We start from the raw sequence: 18,458 nt of genomic DNA, 5'->3' as shown, positions 1-18,458 counted from the left end.
GACTTGGTTCTGACTAACTGCTTTTTTCATCCTCCTCCACTCCACCCCAATCCATCCGCTGTTCCAGGGATTCGTACCAAGCACCATAAATGGGAAAAGGATTAGGAGTTGAATGAGGAATGGGATTGGCAAGGCTGAGTGGTCCAAGTCAAAACCCTGGTCAAAGTGTGCTCTCCATTGTCCGCTCCCATTTCTGTATAAGATTTCTCCCTCTCCTTCTTCCAGCTTCCACCTTGCCGAACTCTCAGCCTCTACTCTAAGAACATCTGTTTTCCGAGTGTGTGTTCTGAAAACATTTCACAATGATAACTGCCAGGCAGGTCAGCTGCTGTGGAGAGCTATACAGGGACGTCCTCTGCCAAAGACATTAACTCTTATCCTGGAAGGAATGAACCCACTAGCCTTCCTTAGCAGCACCAAAACATCTTTCAGAAAGCTATGTGGTAGAGAGGCACTTGGAGGAGTGTAACTTCATTTGAAAAACACCTCCAAGAAAGAAAACTAGTGTTTGGATTCCCTGACTCAAAGCAGGAATTTATTTTGGAAAGAGTTTTCTCATTTCCTTTGAAAACAAAAAGAACACACACACACACACGTGACATAAATGTGCTGCTAACGTAAGAAATGCAAGAGACTGCCGTTTCCTTGGAAAGTATTGTACAACAAAACAAGTATTATAATGCGACAGCAAGAGGCTTTTCTTAGGAATCTGAAAGATATAAATACCTCTTAAAGCAGCACGAAGAAAAAAAAAATACAAGGCCAGGCAACATCTTCCAGGGTTTCAAGGAAACCAAATTAGTATTATAGGAACCACAAATCAACACTTACATGGGAAGAACCTGAATCCAGCAGCTCTTGGCACTCCTGCTTCTATGAATGATTAAAGCCCAATATAGTTATGACATGACAAAGGTATGCCTGAGTTGCTTAATTCTTCGTTGTCATAGTAACAAACAGCTCTTCTAAAGCTTTAAGATGGATGCAAATCAAGCTCCTGCATTGGGAATACTTTGCATGGACAGAGATCAGAACAGTGACCAAGTGTGGCTGTAATCTCCACTTGGCTTCCTCGAGGCAGGGATTCCTTACAACCCGGTCTCAATCTTCAGCAAAAAGAATGCTAAATGTTCTCTTCCCTCCCACCATGCTGGCTGTGCAGGAAAAAAATGCAGAAGAGGAAGGACCCATAGGATGTAGTGGATTAAATTCAGTGGACTGAAGGCGATGGAAACCTTTGAGAACTTGGGAAAGGTAGCCAATTATTTGCATTATATTAAATGGGGTGGGAATAAAAGCACATTTTTTTATTTGAATGATTCAACAGGCAGTGTTAAAACCAGCTAGCTATCACTGACTGCAAATATTTATAGTAAGCCCACAACTTACACAGGGGTTACGTTCTGGGGATCGTGCCTGAAACCAAAATTGCATATAGTCAAAATTGCCCAAGTCTTTCTTCCTGGACGCCCACCCCCTTTTTAATTCATTCTTTTTTGCAAGGTGCTTAAAGCTGAATTTGCACAAGTTAAATGTGCGTAAGTTTCGGGCTAACTATATTAGCTTAAGCCAAATATATACTACCCAGTGCCAGTTACAGATTGGAGGTAGGGCTTGAGAAGGGCAGCCTCTCTTTTCCAGATCTTACAACCATGAAGCATAGAAAGTTGCATTTCTATTTAAGTAACACCAAAAGTTCTCAGGGTTTAAGAGCCAAAGGTTCCCAGGGAAGTCCCTCAGTCTGATACAAATAATGGGCGAAACTTACTGTCCATCTCCTCATTTGTGATAAGGCAAACATGCCTCATATTATATGTCAAAAGGGTTATACCGTAGCAAATAAACTCATTTTTCCATCCTTCCCTATCAATGGGTGGATTACTTGCAGATTAGTGCACTCGCTTGAAAAATAAGGTGGGGTGGGGGAGGACTACTCACACTGCTGGTACTTCCATACGGGTCTCAAATATCATAACTGGTGCATTAAAAGAATCCATTGCCTCTCTAGGATTTGCCTGGTATATTTGATCCAAGTTCTTTGTTGCCCACTGTGTCAGCCAGGCAGTCTCATTTCATCTGTATTCAGGACATACTCTGGAAGCATTATGGATTCCTCCAGATTAGAAGCTGCTATATTCATTTCTAACTGCATTAACATAATAAAGCCATAAGAATAAAACCTCATTAAAAAGTCAAAACAACCATGTTCTAATAACCTATTTATTAGAGTTAGGAACGCTACAGATATCTGTGTCTGCAATACATACTTCAAAACATCCAGTGTGCAGAACTGATCCAGAGACAGTACATAGATTGCATGGTTATTATGGTCTAAAACAGTACAGGAAAATATACATGCACACAGCTGGATTATACACATTTATGAAGAGCGTCTAATCATGCTTAAAATACAATTAAAGCTTATTACAGAAGCATAAAAAGAGAATCTGTAGTGAAACAATACTGATGACTACATCAAATTAACTGCTGAGAAGTTACTTTGTACCCCAGTATTGGAGCCTTCCCAATTTGTTGTATATTATCTAAAAATGATCCAGTGATTTTTCCATGAAAGAATTAAACGCAAGCTGAATTTTCTCTTCAAACTCAAATGGAGTCTTTAAAAGCAATTAACTGTGGCTGGATCATTTTCAGATCAGGTACAGTACACCAAGAAGATTCCAAAACTGGCATGCATGTGCAGAGCGCTTACCCTTTATGCTACCTTTAACTGAAGAATCCTTCAAGAAAACATTTAGATTAGATGCCTATACGTTGCCAGGGGGCAGGGGGAACCACTGTCTTCAGACTTCTGCCAAAGAAAACAACAACACAGAGAATGCACTTATCCCTGAATATACTCACCTAGTATTTCCTTCCATTTCTGAGTTTAAAAATGTTTATTTTATGTTCACTCATGTGGATTTACATGGATTGCAGCTTACCAAGCAGAGAAATGAACCATTATTCTCCCTCTTATAATTGTGTGTGTAAGAGCACATGCCCCATTCTGTTTAGTAGAAAACTCTTGCCAAATTGCCTTTAAAATATCTGCACTACTTACTAAATAGTTACACAATTTTTCTAAGAGTGTATTAATGAAATCTCATATAAATTAGTAAAAGGACCTCAAAACTGTAGTACTGAGACAGCTTTCAGGTGATCCCATATATTAAAATGTTAAAACACTTGAGTGTCTCTCTGTTGTGTTAGCTCTCTATCATGTTAGCAGAGAAGGCATCCCATTAGCTTTTAAGTGCTATCTGAAAAACTATAAACCTTTTCACATTCCTGCCTTCTAATGGAACTTCAATGAGATAAATATTACTTTCTAGCTCCTAACGAGAATGTAACAGACTAACATCTCACACACAAATATGCTTCGAATTATACAGCAAATGAATGCCATATTAAAAATTATTTGTGTGCTTTTGAGAGAAAAAATGGCTTCCCCTACAGGGAAAAAACCCCCACTCAACATATTTAAAGTCAGAAGATGTTTTCATCCACAACCAACAAAACAAGTTAATGTCATTAATATTAATATTGTGCACTCTAAATAAACTAGCTGATTGCCTTGAACCAATAAACAGAAAGACTGGCAACATTTCAAATAGAATGTAAGGAAATGATGTTATGGAAGTGAGCCTACTTTACAAAAAAGCACCCTTAGATGAAAGAAGTGCCCTTGCAGTATTATGCTATGCATATTTCTGATGGAAAGTTAACACTATTAAGCACCCACAAGGACAGATGTGGTCCAATAAAATAGTGATGACTTGCTCTGATATCCGTCATCCTATCCAGTTTGTCATACTGTTCAGGGGCATTTAATACCTTTGTGTGTTATCAGTAGAGACTGCTAGTAACGACATTTTACTCAAAGCCAAGACTCGTTAGAGGTAGCTTAAGGCAGCCTTCGGTAACCTTTAATGCACCCACACCATACATTTAAAGCACACTTACACCACCATCACAGTCACTGGCTCCCCCAAAGAATCATGGGAACTATAATTTGTCTCCCCCAGAGCTACAATTTCCAGCACCTTTAGCCCAGTTCCCAGGGTTCTATGGGGGAAGCCATGTGCCTTCAGCGCATAGTGTGAATGGTACCCTGTTGCCCTCAAGCTGGTTTGGACATCAATGCCCATCAGCCTCAGCCAGCACTGATGTGGAGGGTGCCAAGTTGGTGAAAGCTGATTTAGGATTACCTTTAGTCGAAATGAATGCATCCCTGCTCAAAAGGAGTTCTCTACAAAGGAACATATGTATATATGTCAAGGACAACAATACATGCAGCCGCTGCCACCTGCACCAAAGAAAACAGACTGAGAAGATAAAAAGAATGGAAAGGGCACTCTTTGTCTGCGTCGCCTCTAATGCAGGAGTTCGGGCTGGTTTTCTACAAAAGGAAGAACTCCACTAACATAGTATGCAATCCCCAGAGAGAGCAAAGCAATGACCACCAACAAGAGCAGCACCCTCCAGACGCCAAGGTCCTCCACAAATTCTTGCCAGGTGGTTCGGAAGCTGGAGAGGACTCCCTCACCTTGCTGCAGGTTGGGGTTGAGAAGCGAGTGGCTTTCCATTGCGCTATAAAAGGAGCACAGGTGAATTAAGGTTAATGCACCAAGCAAAAACTCCAAACCACAGAACATTAATATTGACTTAACTGTGCAAGCAACATGCCAAGGGCTTACTGAGCTAAGATTGGGTTTCGGATGTGGAAAGCCCAGATTAAAATGACCAGGCTGCTTCACACTTTGGTTGGCTGCCTTTGCCAAAACTACAAGAGTGTTACAGTGGTATTTCCCACCAAAAAACCCACACCAAGTGAATTCTGTTTATGGTTTAACCAAAAGTACATAACCGTTTTTACAAAATATATGCTATTACACAATACACTGCACAAGGAGCCTTGGTCTCTGACACAGACCTGCTGCATGTTAAATGGAAACATGTTTGATATTCCCTTCACAGATGCAGCCCTGTACCAAATGTCGTAAACACTGGTTGTGTAAAGAGACTCTCAGCAATTAAACTGAGGGACATCATTGCAAGAGAAAGAAGTGAATGTAACAGGACCAATGAGGAGGGATGAAAAAAACTGGGGGTGGGAATAATGTACAAGTGGAGAGTCAAAGGAGAATGGGAGTAGATATTTCAAGAGATGGGCAATGAAGCATGCGATGGTGTGGGAAGGAAAACATATAAAAGAAAAAGCTTTCTGCACTTAGATGCTCTAGGTCTACACATTCTGCCTAAAATGGGGAGTCTGAGTCACAATGCCTGCACAGCAAATGCCTGTACTTAGTTTGAGGAAAGCTGAGTTATGGAACTCCTTGTCACAAGGAAAATGATGTGGCAAAGAAATTTCCAAAGATAGATTAGATGGCAGTAAAATCATTATGAATAATTGCCAGCCGAGTATGACAAACTCTGCCTCCATGTGCCACCATTTTGTGAAGAGTGGGCCCCAGTAATCTTTGGCCATCTCAAGTGGATGGGGGCGGGGGGGGGAGTTTGAGAGGGCACTGCAACCTCATCACATTCAGTGACCTGATTTCTGATTGGCTGGGATCACCACTAAAGATGGTCCCAAGGAACAGCAGGGGAGGAGGAATAGTGGTTGCAATCAGCCATAAAAGATACACAAAAAAGGTACTAATTACACCTCCTGAATTTTAAAGAAAGTTGAATGAGAATATTTGGCTATCCACTGGCCAAAAGGTGGGAGTACATAAACTGCTTGCCAGGTAACTGGGTAGAGTCTGGGTTTTTCTTTACACTTCTGAAAGGAAAAAGGTTAGAAACTTAAATGCACACAGACACTTCTAAAAAATTGGTAAAGGATCATGGAGTGAGGGGACTAGGCCTCCTCCTGCCACTATGCAGTCTACACGACTGCTCCATGGCAGAACACATGCACAGGATCTCAGAGGAGAAACAGACAGAAAGCACCTGCTAATTGTAATATAATTCCCTACTTTTGTTTTTAAACATTTACTTCCCTGGAAAGAACCTTGGTGTGTTTGCTACTGCAGAATCCAAGCCATTTCACCCTTGTTATCAACTTCTCTAACACACAACAGGAATGCTTACTAATTAAGACTCAACCTGTTAATCTATAACCACAATAGAGGTTAAATAAAGGTATGATGTATTTTAAGTGGAAAGATCACATGGCTACTGAAAACAAACTAGGCCTCTTTCTTTGAAAACAGAAAAAGGCTCACCGAGAAACCACCTGTGTTATTTTCCATTACCACCAAATTAAACTCTCGGCACTAAAATGGTAGGAAGTGCTGGAATACCAGCTATTTTGGAAGGACTTGGGAAGTGACGTGAATCCCAGATGTTGTTTCTGCTGCTAAGAAAAGCAGGCTGCATTTTTGTTAGATGTTGCTACCAACACAGTGGTTGGCCGTTAGTTACGGGTCTGGCTAAGGCTAAGTACACAAGGAGAACACATCCTCAGAGTTAAAATGCCTCCAATCATACTCCACACTAGAGGAAAAGGGTGAGAGTAGTTGGGAATCCAAGCTTCAACTGCTAACAGAACGAGAAAGAGGAACAATTAATTTGGCGAAATAAGAAAGCAGGAAGGAGATAAGGCAAAGAATCAAACCCTAATTGCAGTCTTCTGTTTATATTTTCCTATTCAACCACAAAGGGTACAAATGTAAATGCACCTTTGAGCCCTAAGTATACCTATTGTTGCCATGAAAAGTCCTGTATAAAAAGATGGTACTTAAAAGACTGTAGAGCAATTCAAGGGACACTGGGCAGCACATTGTTCAGATATTTGCAGCTCAATAAGGCACTTTTCTTTGCCAAGTTATTTCATGGGGGGGGGGGGGAATAGGGGATAAGGAAGCAATGGATTACGTTTAAATGCATTAGATGCACAATGCTGATTTGCAAACGAAAGCTCGATTAGAATTCAAGGTACTTCTTAAATGGAAGAGGTGGGCTGCATCTCCTATAGAACGGGCAAAGAAAACCACCGTTTTGATTTACTTAATGCGTAAGAGGATCTTGAAAAAACCCATAAAATGTTTAAGGAATAAATATCTTGTTCCCCTTTCCCAATGTGCTGATAAGGATTGGAGGACGGGCATTAAAAAGTCTAGCCTTGTTTCTACTTGAAAATAATTTTCAGGATGAAAACCTGATCATATCAATATTCCAGCTGCTTCACTGTAAATATGAAGCACATACATTTCCAAGGCAGATAGTATTTTCATCTTGCCCCCCGCCCCGGCAGCTGGGAAGGGGCCTATCTGCATAAAACAGCAGGGATGGTGGAAGTGAGAGCTCCCTTGCTCCCTTGCCTACCACAGAAATGCTATGGAATGTGTGTAGCACCAGTCAGCAACCTGCAGCCAGTGCCTGAGGCTTCCTGTGTATATCTCCCTTTCCAGTAACACAGCATTCATTGAAAGACACACAATGGACACACTGAAAGCAGGTCTGTCACATAGAACACAAAAGACTTTCTACTGCTGAAGCCACTCACTACAGCCTAGTTTGGGCTGGTTTGGCTGGTTTGGGCATGACAGAATGCTCCTCCGTACAAAAATCACTATCTGCCCGTTTTCCAACATGTCAGGGAGAAAGTTAAGCTAGAACCTTTCTCCCTGACATCTAGTTTTCTACATCTAGGGTTTTCGCTTTTTGGTATGGAGGAGAAGTCAGATCATGTGAGCCTCCTCTGGCGATCCGAGATGGTACAGGCTCATTGAGAACTAACCATATGTGATTTTGGCTGACTCCCAAAGTTCATGAGTCACATAAGACACAGGCAGTCCAGCTTTCGAAGAACCTGAAAGATCAACTTGGAAACCAAACCCCAAACATAGAGTAAAGGTTCTATGGAAACGCTGACAATAAGCCCTGACCTTCTTGAATACGCAGAACAAGCTCCAAACATGAGAACTCATTCAGCTATGTTGAACCAGTAAACAATACTGATTTGATTTTTTTGCAATACCTTTCACTCTCAGCAGTCTGCATTGTTTCCAGCTTCGAGTGAGTTCCTCTGTTGAATCCTTTCACTTCTTGCTCCTCCAAAGATTCTAGCAACCGGATCACATCTTTATTTACACCTCTTCGTTTTGCCAGAACAAGAGGTGTAGCACCTTGGTGATTGCTATATTAAGCATAGAGAGAAAGAGCTCACAGAACTGTTTCTACTTGAAACATGGATAGATGCAATAAAACTGTTGCCACATTTGCAAAGCTAAGTATGGTTTCAAATTAGATGAGGGACCGCGTGTTGAGATTCTTGCATTGCAAGAGGTTTGACTAGATGACCCCCGGGCTCTCTTCCAATGCTACAATTCTATGCCTTCTTTATCACAATTTTTAGGGACAGTCCTTGCATTATGAGGGAGATGTGTAATATTTCAGAACCATTTACCATGCGATTCCATCCAATAACACAAAGGTGCAGCATGGCAGTCATCTGGATGATGCAGCATCAACACTATCTGTCCAATTTAGACAGGTGAAACAGGTGGAAAGCAATTTCCCAATGTTATAACTGCCATATGAAAGCAATTTTTGGAGGCGTAAGCATGCAAGGGTAAAGCATTTCAAGTGGCCTTCAAGTAGCCCATTACTGCAGTGTTTTTATTACTACTTGAGTTTTTTTTCTAAACGAGCACCAATGTAGACAAGATAAATAGCTCCTTAATTTTATTATTCATTAAAAACTCTTTTGAATTTAATACTGACAATGGATGGAGAAAAGGGGAAATGAAAGCAACTTTTCCTAAACAACTGTTAAGAGATTGTTTGGGATTGCAAGATCCAGGTTTATTTTATTTTATTTTAAGTCTGCATAATTGCATTTGATCACATTTTTCTCTGCCCATTATCTTTCCTCTTGCATTTTTGTTGTCCAGTTGTGACCGACTCTGGGGTTGTGGCGCTCATCTCGCTTTATTGGCCGAGGGAGCTGGCGTACAGCTTCCGGGTCATGTGGCCAGCATGACTAAGCTGCTTCTGGCGAACCAGAGCAGTGCACAGAAACGCCGTATACCTTCCTGCCGGAGCGGTACCTATTTATCTACTTGCACTTGGATGTGCTTTTGAACTGCTAGGTTGGCAGGAGCAGGGACTGAGCAATGGGAGCTCACCCCGTCACGGGGATTTGAACCGCCAACCTTCTGATCGGCAAGTCCTAGGCTCTGTGGTTTAACCCACAGCGCCACCCGCGTCCCTCACGTCAGTACCATATCTGGCACCAATTCTTTTTCAGAGCTTCCTGTTGCATTATCAGAGGATCTATCCCAAAGTTAATTATGATGATTTTTGTTGAATTCATGCAAAGTACAGGTGAACTTACTAAGATTGCGCTGTCTCTAGATCTCTTAGCCAAATACAAGTCAATACGATAAAATGTCAAAATATAGCTCAAAAAGATAAAAACAACAGACTTAAGCCTGACTGCAGTTTTCCGACAATAAGGATATGTGAGCAGATAGTTCAAACAAGAAACCATTCTGGGACAATTGTTAAATGTGTTTATTTATTCAGTACATTAAGTGTTTCTGTCCGGGCACTGATATTGACAGATGCTGGGAGCCTGGCAGAGCAAATATGCAGTATTTCAGAGAAAAGACTGAATCACAAGCTCTGGGAGCAGGTAAGGTGAATGCTGGAAAACAATGTTATCCACAGCAATGAAAAAGAACTGGGGGACACATTTTTCTTTACACTGAAACCAGCAAGTCGTGAAATGAGACCAGTTATTTTGAGATGACTCCGTCCTTCATCTCCACATTAAGGATCTGTATCAGAATACCAACACCACCTATGACCATAGACATTATTCCTTTGTCAGGTGCGCAAGTGCTCATCTGACAGTATCACATGGAAGGCACTGGAAATAATCTCTGCCTGATACTGCTTCCATGGTGCCACCACCACAATGTGCAGTACAGATGGTCCTTTTACCTTCCATGGAAGGGGCTTATGACAGTGGCAACAACCATCAAGAAGAGGCAGTGGTACTGAGGAAACCATCCTCATAACCAGCGTTCAAAATTCCCCAGATGCCAGGCACGTTTTGTTACTGGCGGTGGTCCAATTGTGACTACATGGAGATCTCGGGGCGCCAGGTTGGCAAATGACATCTCCATCAAGCCAGTTGACTCATGCGCAGCAAAAGATGCGTGTTCTATGTTTCTGCACTGCCATGCAAATCATGGACCCCTTGCTGGGCATCTTAGTCCCCCATCATCACATCAGATAAAGTAAGAGCAGGGCTGGGTACACATATATTTGACTGAGCTGCAGCCTTTCCACAGGCCAGCCAAATGAAACTCACAAACCAGAGTTTATAAGCTTCTGCCTTAGTCCATAGATAATACCCATGTCCATTTCCACCATATGTGTTTCTCCTTCTTGCATACTGGGGCAAGTGAATTGTTGTAAGAGTCAACAGTCAAGAAATGTAGTTGAGATCATAGAATTGTAGTGTTGGAAGGGACCCAGAGGGTCATCTAGTCTAACCCCCTTGTGAACAGACATTCCGTTGTGTCGACTGTAATCTAGGTTTAGGGTGCCATTTGGTGCCTAGCTTATATATCTAACACCGCTATATATCTGTGTTATATATCTACACTGCTCATAATGTGGGAGAATCACAGTTCTTCGTGCTACAGTCTCATTGGGGAGGAAAAGCAAATCCATTATAAGTTATAATAATGGACCTGAAGACCTTTCCAGTTTCTCCTGTGCCAGCTCTGAAACAGCTTTTGTTTTTTGTGCAGCTCATTAGCTCAGAACTATGCTGAATTTCTATTCCGGCAAGGCTGAAGAATAAACTGACATGTCTGAAATCCCTCGCATGTTCCTTTGCGTGGCCCAAACTGCCTATTACGGTAGATTATCAAGCAACAAGTATTATTTTTTTAAAAAAATTCAAGACACAGGGTTCCAGTATACTTACCAAATATCTATTTTGAGCCCGTTGGACACGAGGAATTGAATGGTATCCACATGCCCACACAGGTGAAGGGCTGTGTTACCTTGATAATCGGTGGCCAGCAGATCAGCACCAAATTTATGCAACAACTGACAGATGTCTACGTTTCCTCTGGCCGCTGCTAGGTGGAGGCCTGTTCGGCCACGGCTGTCGCGAATGTTTGGGTCAAAGCCACTCTCCAAGAGCCTCTTGGAATAGTTAAAATCTCCATCAATGCAAGCCTGCAGCAGAGGCACATTTGTCTGTGAAGAATCGTTTACAAACACATAGGACATGTCTGTTTCTGGGAAATGCAGCAAGCCTGTAGTTGAAAATGAAATGAAATGAAACCAACGGTGAGACTATGCTGGTGAAAACAATGCTAACACTTCAAGCAAGCAATTATTTTCCTGAATGAGAAAAACCGTCACATGGAAGTCAGATCCAAACTACTGTACTGTATACATATAGTGCAGGATTCAACTTACATGTCACCTCAGCAGAAGCCCTGAATAAGGATTTCTGCTTATGCAACAAGGTCCAACTCCACTCCCCTCAAAATTGGCTCTTGGGGGGAATTGGGAGAACCCCCCTGGCAAGCTGCAGTGCTTATGCAGACAGAAAGTTCATAATAGTACAACATTGAATTTCACCCATAGTGCTTCATATTTCATTCTGAACAGAGAACACTTTTACTCCTTTTTCTCCCCTACAAGGATTAGTAACTCTCTCGCTTCTGAGGGTTGGTTCAGGTCACTATGATGAATGTCAGACAGTTGGTAAATCCTTACTAAGAAGAGATCTCCCTGACCTCTGCAGCTTAATTTCAGAATATAAAGGGTGATCAGGAGGGAAGGAAAGATCCCCTGCAAAGAGGCTTGCCCGACTCCCATATTATGCCCCTTCTGGCAACTTTTTATTTTCCCAGGCATTTTAATTTTAAAATTTGTTGCTGCTTTTCAATCTGCCATATTAAATAGCTTGAGTATTGCTGATTTTACCTATTTCAGTTTTTGTGGTAAGTTTTATTCTGATTTTGCTTCATGTTTTAATATTTTACCGTTCACTTCCCAGAGATCATTGATAACTGGGTGATATACAAATATTGCTAATGATTATAAATTTGAAAAGCCTAGTTTTCTCCAACTGAAGGAGTGTACATGGATATACATTATGCAGTCTCCAGATAAGAGACAGTGATGCAGATGAGACATTCTTATACGGGCTATAAATAAAACCTCTCTTAATGCGATTTCATTTCTCATTTATCCGTTCCTTATTTACATTTGAACTTCAGCACATAAGCAGCGGTGGTGTGTTTTAGCTTAAAATACCATCCTCCCTGAATACATCAGCCCCCTCAGACTAACTTTAAATGGTACCTTCTCTACTGTACATTTCATTTACACAAAGATTTCATTCAACTCATGTGCATCAAATGCCCAATGTAGAGACAGAGAAACAAAAGCAAACCATTAAAGATGTATGCTATGTAACCGCCATTCCTTTTCAAAGGGAGTTCTACAATTGTACAGTCTGTTGTTGTAACCTACCCTGGGACCTTATAACAAAGGACAGGTACGGAATCTCATAAATAAATAAAAATCTGTTGGAATTCATGGAAGTTATGTAACAATAGTGCTTGGTGGACCACATCCATGGCCACCAAGTATCCTGAACTGGGTATCAGTAAAGGAAAAGCAGTAAAACACAACCCGAAGTGGAAAAATACAGGTTGAAGCTGTGGAAATGTGAGAGGTAATTAAACAACCAGAATAAGAATCAAGTGAACAACTGAATGTGTTTAATGTGTTGTTCCACTATCTAAATATTTATCTTGAGGCTTAAAAATTGGATTATGGAAAGGAAAATATGGATTTTGGATACTCAAGACTGAGTATTTTCCAAACAGATTCCCAGTATATTTAACACAATAATTCTGAATAAACATTTGGATCATTCTGATTGTACACAAAGACTCTGATCCTAAGCACTCTTGTATGAAACCAAGTTCCTTTGAAATTAACTGGGCTTATTTCTTCTAAGCAAATATAGTGAAGAGTTGGTGTTTGTTTTTTTAATATTCTATAACTTGGGTCTTCCCACCCCTTGTTCTTTTATGTTTACTTTTCAAGTTTACAATAGCAACAATCTTTTTTTCCTTTTTAAAAAAAGCTGTTTCAGAAGCATTGGTATTTTAGCAGTTATTCCACAGAGCTATGATGCCCTGATCTAATCTTCAACAACTGCAGTATGGCACTGCCCTCTGGCGACCATGTTGAGTGACAACAAGTTTCCTTCCAACTTTGAAGCTGCAGAGATGGGTGGGAGTTGACCTGGTAGCTTTGTGGCAATTCTATTTCCAGCTGCAAGACTGGGAGAAAAGCTGGCCATGCTCCCCACGCCCCGGGTCAAGCCAGCAAGCCCACCACCCTTTCCTGCTATAGGGACTTCTTGGCTGCTGCCCAATGGCATTGTTCTGAGCATCACCACTCAGTGCGCTCTGCCTCTCTATCTTACAGGAGAGAGGGGCAAGGTGAGGTGGGCAAGCTCTACAGCTGTTGCCCAGCAGAGAAGCTGTGAGTCTTGCTACCAAGCAGCGGCTGAAGCCCTCACACACCTGTCTCTACAACCTCGGGTTGTACCTTGGGTTACATACGCTTCAGGTTACATACGCTTCAGGTTACAGACTCCGCTAACCCAGAAATCGTACCTTGGGTTAAGAACTTTGCTTCAGGATGAGAACAGAAATCGTGCTTCGGCGGTGCAGTGGCGTCAGGAGGCCCCATTAGCTAAAGTGGTGCTTCAGGTTAAGAACAGTTTCAGGTTAAGAACAGACCTCCGGAACGAATTAAGTACTTAACCCGAGGTACCAATGTATTTCCTAAATGATAAGGGGGGGGGGGTGCATTCAGAGAAACACAGTCAAGCAGCAGCTGAAGCCTTCTGCTTCTTGTTTCTGAGAAAACAGGCTTCTGAGCAAGGCCAGTCAAAAATGGCAGACTCCTGCCTATGACCCTTAACTGCAACCTGAAAAATAGGGCCTACTCTCAACTTTTTAACCACATACATCCAGGTTCCTGCTTTTCTATCAGGACCAACCAGGTGTAAAGAAGGCGGTCAGGGTTCCCTATTCAATATGGCAGATTGAATTCTGATTGGCACAGCTTATCAGGCAGGGAGATAAGAAACACTCCACCTTCTAAAAAAAACAGCTGCCACCCCCTTGGAGGTTCTGACCCACTGACTGAAGATCAATGTCCTGCAGCAGCTGAAAGTTAAATTCTCTATACAATAAAACCAGCTCGGCAATGGAAAGCCTGAATACAGAGTGATGGTAGTTGAAATTGTTCCAACTGACTGTGTTTCCAGCATCATGTTGCTTTGCATTTTATACCTTGATAAATTACAAAAAGCGTTTATCCAAACCCTTCTAGATAGTTATGGCTTACTACAAATACAGAAAACAAACCCTGAAATGAAAGATGTGAAAAGTACAGTTCTAAAGGATGCTATTACTGCATAATTTGTGATAAACTTCTTTGAGGGATTTCCCCCAAATCAAGCAGTGTATAAATTTTATTAAATAAATAAATGTCAAATGAACATATTTATTCTGTAAGTGCTATTCATCTATAGAAATAGTTTGTGGTCTATTCAGCCTCCTTTGAAAACAAAACAGTTTTCAGGGACTAGACAGAATTCGTAAGAGATCACCAGTGCCTTCTAGAGTAGCAGCTGCTTCAATTATATCTGGAAGAACAAAAACTAAGCACATAAAGCTGCTTTCATTTCCAGTCTGTGATGTTGGGCTCACCCATGTTGTCATTTAATGTGGATGGTAAGCTTCCTGTACTTTCACAGATTCTCCATTGTCCAGATGACATTCTCCTCCAAATTACTGCCTTCCCACACTTTCCGCTTCCTCAATCCAGATTTTCTCATACCAAGGATACTCTGAAAAGGAGAAGGTATGAGAACATCTGGAGGGGGGAGGAAGTCTGGGAAGGGAGTGTTTTAGAGGAGAATGTCATGCTGGCAACGGAGAATTAATGGAGGTACAGAAAGCTTACTATCCACTTTAAACTACAGTATGACTGAGCCCACTGTTAAGAACTCTAATGAGCTACACAACTGGGGGTACTCATTCAAAGCCAGTCAGGCTTTCTGGCCTAATTCCCAGCCAAAATCTGAAGAAGCCCAACTCTGGCTTCATCACATCTTTGCAAAACAAGCATTTCTAGATGCTTACAGGCTCACCCTGCTGAAGATGAACTTTCCCCCCTTCAGAGCTCAGTCTCATGTTTGCTGCAAACTAGAATTACAGATTGAGATACTGAAGTGATCAAGTAGTAAAGATCATATCTTAAATACTCACTTATTAAGAAAGTATCCGGTCTTCAGTAGGTAGGTGTGGTCTACTCACAAGGTTGTTGACATTCGTTCTAATCACATATTTTTGTGGTCCAGTACAAACCTGTAATAGAACAGAAGAGTCTTACCAAGTAGAGCTCAGTATTCCCCTGTAAGTTTTAAACTGAGTACAATACACCTAGAAATGTAATGTTATTTTACATTTCTCCAATATCAGAATTTCTAGCAAAATGTAATCTACTAATCAGAGATGCTATTTCAGATGCATATTATGCTAATCTAAAGAACATATTAGCACAAATATGTGGGTGTTCTGAGAGAGGAAATCAAGGACACTGCACTCCTCCCAAATTCCTGCACTGCTACAAGTGAAGACATGGTTTGGTTCAGCATGTTGTCTGAACCTAGGCTTGTCTCTAGACACTCTCGGCAAAGCGCTGAAGTCCCTCACTAAACAAATGTGTGTGGAAAAGGGTTTAACAATGGTAGGGAGTCTGAAATCCATTGCTTTCCAAGTAAGGTACTAACGTGTGTGTGTATAGGATAACACACCAAACTGCCTCTATATACCGGTAGATCTCATGTTGAATAAAGATACGCTGTTTACTCGTGTAATTATTCTGCTTCTGAAAACAGTGAGTTTAGTAATCTGCACATACTCTGAGCTCAGACTGAGTGCTTACTAATAATGAGGACTTGAAGCTGCTTATGTCTATATTTTATTTTAGTGGTATCTGCATTATATTCTCCTCATCCAGGTGCAAGTACACTCCACCTTGCACAAAATTTGAATTTTCCTGTTCCATAGATAATTTGATAAGGGAAAAAAATCCAATATAAAATTGCATGTTACTCTGACTGTGGATGTGCGGAAGCACAATGTGTGGGTGGATTTTTTTTTTTAGTAATGTTAAATTCTCGAGAATAATCTTTTGGAGAATATTCTCGATTAATGAGATTAGAGAATTTTCATTTAAAACAGGAGAATATTCATTTTAATGCATTGTAAGGTGAGGCCGCCAGTAACTGTCATGTTAAGGTTTGGTATAAGGAAACTCAGTAGTTAAATCATATTTTATTCTTCCATTGGAACATGTACATGTTATAGGACAAGTCAAAAAATACAATTGGCATGTTAAGGTTTAATACAAGTACATTCAATAATAGGCTATCTTGTGCTTCTGATATCCTTAACACTTAATAACTGTTTTGGTGACTAAAACACAGCTTGATAAACAAAACTATATGCATACATATAAAAAAGAAGCCATTTGAGCGCCACAACCCCAGAGATGTCCGCAACTGGACCTAATGGTCAGGGGTCCCTTTACCTTTACCTAACATTAAATATATTATCATTTTTGATAATATAGTTCAATATGTCAGTCTCTAGTAAATGGCACCTTGTACCATTGAATGGGACTGCAAAAACCAGTTACTGGCACTAAATAAAAATACAGAAACATCAACTGTTTAAATCAAGGCCACCTCACATGCTGTTACACATAATTGTATAGGCCCCTAGGTACTTAAGTGTACAAAGCATTAAAGCTACTTTCTGTAAAAAATAATAATAATCACACTGTATGGCCAAGGGTATAGAATTGCTAAAAACAGGGTCACACCAAAATAGAAAAAATGCTATTACGTATAGTTGAAATACATATGAATTCAAATGTTCATCAAATTAAATAAATAGCATTTTTAAAACTAAAAAAAAAAAAAAGTTTTCTATAGCTCACATTGCAGAACTGCCAATGGTCAATGACAGAATGCCCAGTAATGTAACTGGATCAAAAAAACCATTATTCATTACTTACACTGGCAATATCACAGCTTGACTTATTATTTACTAGATTTTTTAAAATGTGGGTTGTAAAACTGCTTCTTACATTAGAATTTACAGTTTGCGGAGAATATTTTCCAGACAATTTTCTAGCAGAGAATATTCTCAAGAAAATTCTCATTCTCGAGAATACTCTCCGGAGAATATTCTCACCTCACATCACTAGGTTTTTTAGACGTGACATTTGGCTGAGTGCCATCTATTGCCACAAACCCCTACTTTCATTTTGTTTACATCAGCCCAAAAGAAAGGATGCAGCCTGCCCTTTTCCCACCAGTTAGTTGTTGCTGAAAGCACATCTAAATTTCTTTTTTTAACAAGCCTGGGGGGGGGGGGAGAGAGACAGCTTCACCTGTTTAATTCCCGCGCGTCGCTGCAAACTCTAAAAGGGGCGGGGCCTGGGTTGGGCCACGCCCCGAACCCGCCACCTGTAGTGATGACACGAGACAGCCCATCCCCACAATACCTCTTTCCGCAGAGGCGGCTCCGTTTGCTCCCCGCCCCCCCCCCAGGCTAGAGCCCCTCAGCAATTCTGTGGCAATTCTTCCCCGCCTTCCCCTCACGGCCACCGACGCTCAAGGGCCGGGCAACAAAGCACCGCTTCCTTCCTTCGCCCCCGGCTGCGGCCCACCGAGAAGGCCGGCGCTGCCTCGCCCCAGCCCCGGCTCCTTCGCCCCTACCTCGCTCTCGACGGGCGTCGTCAGCTGCTGCTGCTGCCGCCTGCGCCCAACCGCCAGAAACCAGGCCCCGCTTGCGACAAAGAGGTAGAGATGCCCTCGCGCAAGGAAGCCCGACCTCGCTTCTCTCTTCCGGTTCCCGGTTGCAGTTCACGAAACTCTCCTCTCGGGAGGGGAGGCAAGCGCTTTGGGATCAAATGCTGGCGCTGGAAGGAAGGAAAGCCTTTCTGATGCAATGCTTTGAAGAAGAGGAACAGAAGTGCAGAGTTGGAAAGGGCCTCGAGGGTCATCTAGTCTTTGCAAGGCAGGAATCTCAGCTAAAGCATCCGTGCAGGATGGCCTGTCTCTGCTTAAAAACCTCCACCGCCTTCCATTGTCGGAACAGGAGAAAACAAGCTTTTCCTGTGAAGGTTCTTTCTATATAGGGCAGGCACACCCTCAAACTCGGCCCTGTTTTGGGACTACAACTCCCATCATCCCTAGCTAACAGGACCAGTGGTCAGGGATGATGGGAATTGTAGTCTGAAAAAAACATCTGGAGGGACGAGTTTGGGGATGCCTGATATGGGGAGATGGCTACCCTATC

General features: G+C 41.6%; 1 protein-coding gene and 1 long non-coding RNA gene across 4 annotated transcripts; one reads left to right on the top strand and one right to left on the bottom strand.

Annotated features, from left to right (window-relative positions):
- Window positions 1–2,206: 2,206 nt before the first annotated feature.
- Window positions 2,207–18,284, bottom strand: ANKRD46 (ankyrin repeat domain 46). Of its 3 annotated transcripts, XM_083450837.1 has the most exons (6): window positions 17,876–18,214; window positions 15,354–15,452; window positions 14,793–14,932; window positions 10,961–11,297; window positions 7,994–8,152; window positions 2,207–4,593 (listed from the first exon to the last, which is right to left on the bottom strand). In XM_083450837.1, the coding sequence occupies exons 3-6, from the start codon at window positions 14,860–14,862 to the stop codon at window positions 4,377–4,379; spliced, it is 783 nt and encodes a 260-aa protein (XP_083306963.1). In that variant the 5' UTR covers window positions 14,863–14,932; window positions 15,354–15,452; window positions 17,876–18,214; the 3' UTR covers window positions 2,207–4,376. The 3 variants fall into 3 exon arrangements, with proteins under 3 accessions (XP_083306963.1, XP_083306964.1, XP_083306965.1); XM_083450838.1 differs by lacking the exon at window positions 14,793–14,932 and having other exon boundaries at window positions 17,876–18,284; XM_083450839.1 differs by lacking the exons at window positions 14,793–14,932; window positions 17,876–18,214 and adding an exon at window positions 17,514–17,868 and having other exon boundaries at window positions 15,354–15,498.
- On the top strand, window positions 4,600–6,848 carry LOC310682311. The gene is made up of 2 exons (XR_014513863.1): window positions 4,600–4,871; window positions 4,914–6,848. It is a non-coding gene; the product is annotated as an uncharacterized lncRNA (long non-coding RNA).
- Window positions 18,285–18,458: the final 174 nt, after the last annotated feature.

This window comes from Podarcis tiliguerta (genome assembly GCF_965153285.1).
Source record: "Podarcis tiliguerta genome assembly, chromosome: 7".
Taxonomy (NCBI): domain Eukaryota; kingdom Metazoa; phylum Chordata; class Lepidosauria; order Squamata; family Lacertidae; genus Podarcis; species Podarcis tiliguerta.
Note: the sequence above shows the minus strand (reverse complement) of the source record. Positions and strands in the feature narration are given on the sequence as shown.